The sequence below is a fragment of the Etheostoma cragini genome, chromosome 12 (genome assembly GCF_013103735.1).
Source record: "Etheostoma cragini isolate CJK2018 chromosome 12, CSU_Ecrag_1.0, whole genome shotgun sequence".
NCBI classification, from domain to species: domain Eukaryota; kingdom Metazoa; phylum Chordata; class Actinopteri; order Perciformes; family Percidae; genus Etheostoma; species Etheostoma cragini.
The window spans coordinates 25,328,849-25,333,468 of record NC_048418.1 but is presented as its reverse complement, the minus strand read 5'-3'; the positions used below and the strand labels follow the sequence as shown (position 1 = coordinate 25,333,468).

At 42.3% G+C, this 4,620-nt stretch overlaps 1 protein-coding gene across 4 annotated transcripts in view; it reads right to left on the bottom strand.

Annotated features, from left to right (window-relative positions):
* Nucleotides 1–422: 422 nt before the first annotated feature.
* Nucleotides 423–4,620, bottom strand: part of crema (cAMP responsive element modulator a) — a 15,551-nt gene continuing 11,353 nt past the window's right edge. For all 4 annotated transcript variants that reach the window (XM_034888351.1, XM_034888352.1, XM_034888350.1 and 1 more), the window contains 2 exons: nt 2,577–2,736; nt 423–916 (listed from right to left, as the gene is read on the bottom strand). In XM_034888351.1, the coding sequence (XP_034744242.1) occupies nt 775–916; nt 2,577–2,736 (302 nt within the window). In that variant the 3' untranslated portion in view covers nt 423–774. The remainder of the gene's footprint in view (nt 917–2,576; nt 2,737–4,620) is intronic.

The following is a 4,620-nucleotide window of genomic DNA, read 5'->3' as shown; positions in this document are numbered from 1 at the left end:
CACATGGACACATTGGTACTTTCTGTGCATTGACTGAAGAGCAGTTGTGCTCCGTCATTAACATATACAACTTACTTTGGTGATAAAAAATGACTCAGACAGCGTCCCTCTGCCTTGGCTAGACATGCTTTATGTCTCACTTCTGTGCATCCACCACCAAACAGAAGAGGATTTCCATCTTCAATTCAAGCTTCAATTTATCTTTTACAAATAAAAATAAAACCTTATTGACCAAATTAAGAACTTCCATACAAACTGAAAACAAGTCTCAACAAGATATTCTGCGTCTTTCGCATGAAGGAATGCATGAAAACGTCCCACAAACAGAAGCGTAAACGACTCAGATGGCGTTACCATGACGTTTGCGTCTGACCTCAGACAAACGGGCTGGGAGAGAGACCTGGATGACCAAACAAGGCCGTTTTATGTAATCCGTTCATTCCTGCTCGAGCGCTACATTTTCAGGAAGCACCTGTTTTCCCTTTCTTCCGGTTCCTCTTCTTCAGCTGGTTGGCGTTGGCCGGCTTCGCCCCGCGCACAGAAGCAACAGCAAGCACAGAGTGCACGCGGAGCAGAACATGACAACAAGAGGGAGACTGATCCGCTTCCCCCGGACACTTGTGAACTCAGCGTAAACCAGGCCTGAGTGAGCAGACACAAAGACGGTCCAAGCACTTTTTATCCAGAGTCTTTTTTGATTCTTTTTATGTCGTGTTCGCTGTAGCAGTTTGTAAACGGTTGTCTTCGGCTCGTGGCCACCAGCGGCCGCCGCTACTAGGCTTTGTGGCAGTAAATGTCCTTCAGTGCTTTGAGCTCTTCAATCAGGGTCTTGTTTTGGTTTTCCAGCACAGCCACGCGGTTTTCCAGACATTTGACATACTCTTTCTTTTTCCTGCGACATTCCCGGGCGGCCTCCCTGGAGAGGAAAAGACGGTAAAAGACATGAGTCGCTGGGTGAAAATGGGATTCAGGCTCCAGACAAAATGCAAGCTCTGCACAATCCAAGGGATGTTTTTCAGGCGGTAAAGCTCAGCTTTGTTTTTTATTAAAGATTAGTGTTTGGGGCATTTTTAGCCATTTATTGACAGGACAGCTGAAGACATGAAAGGGGAGAGAGAGGGGGGGAGGGGGGAATGACATGCAGCAAAAAGATGCAGGTCAGAGTGGAACCCGGGCCAGGAGTAAACCTCTATATATGGGCACCCACTCTAGCAACGGAGCTATCCGGGCACCCGGTCAAGTTCAGCTGTTATTGTTAAACATGTATGTGAACATGTATGTCCACATGTTTCCTAGCAACGACTGGCTCACCTGCTGTGACAGGTCCCCATCAATCAGGGACAATCAAGGGGTCTGGAAACTACGCTGCAGCTTTGCTCTGGCAACCAAAGAAGTCTGTCCAGACTGTCCTATGACACGGAGCCCTGGTTATGTCACACGTTGGGAACGCCATCAAACATGGTTGTCTTAACCTGATTTAGCAGTAGGACAGCCATTTTTAATCCCAAAATGAGATTCACCATGTGGGTAAAAATATAAATATTACAGAATGCCTGCAGGATACAAAATAAGTCTGAAGGCACATGTGTCAAAGTCAAGGCCCAGGTGCCAAATTTTGAATATTGCAATATAGATATACATTTTAATCTTTTTAAACATGTAAAATTACAAAAGTTATGGGAAAACGCATCAAAATAGATTCATAATAAATACACCACAAAGTTTATTACAACTGACTGTCATATTGGACGGGTCCAATGTGAATATATAAATAAGGATCATGTCCACAGGACAGGACATGTTGTACTGGTTGGACAATATAAATATATAAATAGGGATCATGTCTACAGGACAGGACATGTTGTACTGGTAGGACAATATAAATATATAAATAGGGATCATGTCTACAGGACAGGACATGTTGTATTGGTAGGACAATATAAATATATAAATAAGGATCATGTCTACAGGACAGGACATGTTGTACTGGTAGGACAATATAAATATATAAATAAGGATCATGTCTACAGGACAGGACATGTTGTACTGGTAGGACAGTATATATATATATATAAATAAAAAGAACAGGACACAACTTTTCTTTCTCTTCTCTGAGTCGTTCCGTTTTGTTGTCTATCTATTTCTTCACTTACACCGTCACTCTGTCGAAATATGCAAACACGTGACAGATAGATTGCACACGTAACGCAATACTTTTGATTTAATATTGCGTGTTATTATGTGATATTGCGATAACAATACTGAGTCGATATATCATGAAATCTACCATGGCTAAGAAACTTTTCTAGGGTTTCACTGTATGGGAGAAAGCTGTATAAGACCCAATAATACAAAGTGAATAGCCTTTTTTTGTTAAATAAAAGCAATAAACTCAACATGTCTGCTCCTTATTGGGATCGTCATCTCCAGCGTGGCTCTTAGTGAAAATGAGTTTGACGCCCTGCTCTAAGGAACTAAGACTCAGGCCTACTCTTGCATGTACAGTAGTGCCATCTCTGTGGAATGAACATGAGCTTATTTTCCCCAGATTTGAATGTCTCAGCCTCAGGTCCTACCTGTTTTTCATCAGTCGGACCTCCCTCTTGCGGGTGATGTCTTCAGTGTGCTGGGGCTGAGGGTTCTGCATGGTGCCCGGGGACGCAGCCATCACAATGCTGTGAGCAAGGCCCGAGTTGGGCGAACGCAGCTGGTAGGCTGGGATGTCTCCTGTGGCAGCTGAGGGGGGGTGGACAAAAGTATTAGGACTCCAAGTCCTAGAACTCTAACTTTTGTTGCCATTATTTCTCTTTTACAATATAATACAAATGTGATCCAGGACATTTTTTTTCAGATTTTTCCAATTTTACTAACTATCTATTCAGTCACACGCTGTGTTTCTTCACATTTTCCCCTTAACGACAGTAAACATGGACATGAAACATGAAAACAGAAGAAGTTAGACAGCAACCTCAGCCGAGAGCGCTTATAGGCTCCCCTTCCTGCATTAAAATAGGAATTTCCTGCAGCCACGACTGGTATTTGTTCTTGTTGGGAGACAAGTTGTCTCTGTGTCTCTGTTTGTGGTTGGCACAGCAACTCGAAGAGTTTCAGTTTTCAAAGTGCACGGCTGCACAAGGTAGATTCTGTGAACTCATCAGCGCATCATCATAATTTCCGAAATCTGTTTATGTTTTGTGACACTTTAAAAAAATATATACTGTATATTGACCGATATATCGGAATATAGTATTTTTAAAAATATTTATATTTGTATAGGTATCTGCCTTAAAAATCCTTTATCGGTCGTACTCTAGCAAAAATCCTATCAGATAGGCAACAAAATCTTACCGAATGGGGGTCCGTGGTCTGATTTGTGTCAGTTAAGGGATCCTTCACGTGAAAAGGTTTGGGAAGCCCTGCACTAGGGCATGACTTAGGCTGCAGTTCCTCTAATGGCCACTAGATGCAAAATAAAACAACAGAGACCCTAAACGTCTTTTAAAACACAAAATATGTTTTGTCCCATATGTTAATAGGAGACTCTTGTATGATGTCGGAATAGTCTCGTGTGAAAAGGACAAAGTGAAGTTAGTGTAGTCGTCAGTCAGTGAGGAGCTCCAGAGTGTTAGCAGCACACCAGTGGTGGGGGGTGACTAAGTACATTTAATAATAACAATAATGTATCCTAGTCCCACAAGGTGAACTTACAATTTCACACACTGTTTTTATTACATGTATGTGTACATATGCACAGTACCTATACTAATGGAGAGATTTCAGAGTGGGGGGGCCGCCCATGGAAAGGCACCCCGAGCAGTTGGTGGTTCGGTGCCGTGAAGTAAAGAACCACACAGAGCTGCTGCCCATATCCAGCTACCTATACTTCGGCCTGTACGGGGACTTGAACCAGCGACCCTCCGGTTCCCACCCAACTCGCTACTGACTGAGCTGAGTCTCTGCTGTTCCTGCCACTTTGTACTTCTACTCCACTACATACTGACACAGAGAAATATTGTACTTTATACACCACTACATTCATCTGACAGCTTTAGTGACTAGTTACTTACTAGTTACATTTGACTATTAAGTAACCTAGCAACAATATAAGAGCCTCCAGCTGAGATGATGTGACCATTAAACACAGCTGCTTGGATCCTTCACTCTTTCTAACATATGATGGGAGGATTCTTCTACGTCAAGTACTTTTTCTTTTAATACTTTAAATATATTTTCCTAATGATACTTAATGACTTTCACTTCGGTATTTTTACATATTTACTTAAGTAAATGATTGGAATACTTCCGCTACGAGTGCGACACACCATAGTGGCAGCCAGTGTTTTGGAGCTGATTAGTTTTCAAATACTTATCCCCAATGTGAACTACTGTGTGCTACTGATAACCAGTTGTGTATTTGATTAGTCATTAAAAGTGATTCTGGAAAAATCTTCTTCCAGGATGTGGTTTATGTGCAGTTTGAGTTGAGTCATCAATGAGGTGGCTGCTGTCTCTCGCATTTTCAGTTTCTCTTCTTCACTTTGTTCCTGAGAAGTTTCTATGTACACCCCCTCTCTTCTGTCCGTCCGTCCACACACACACACACACACACACACACACACA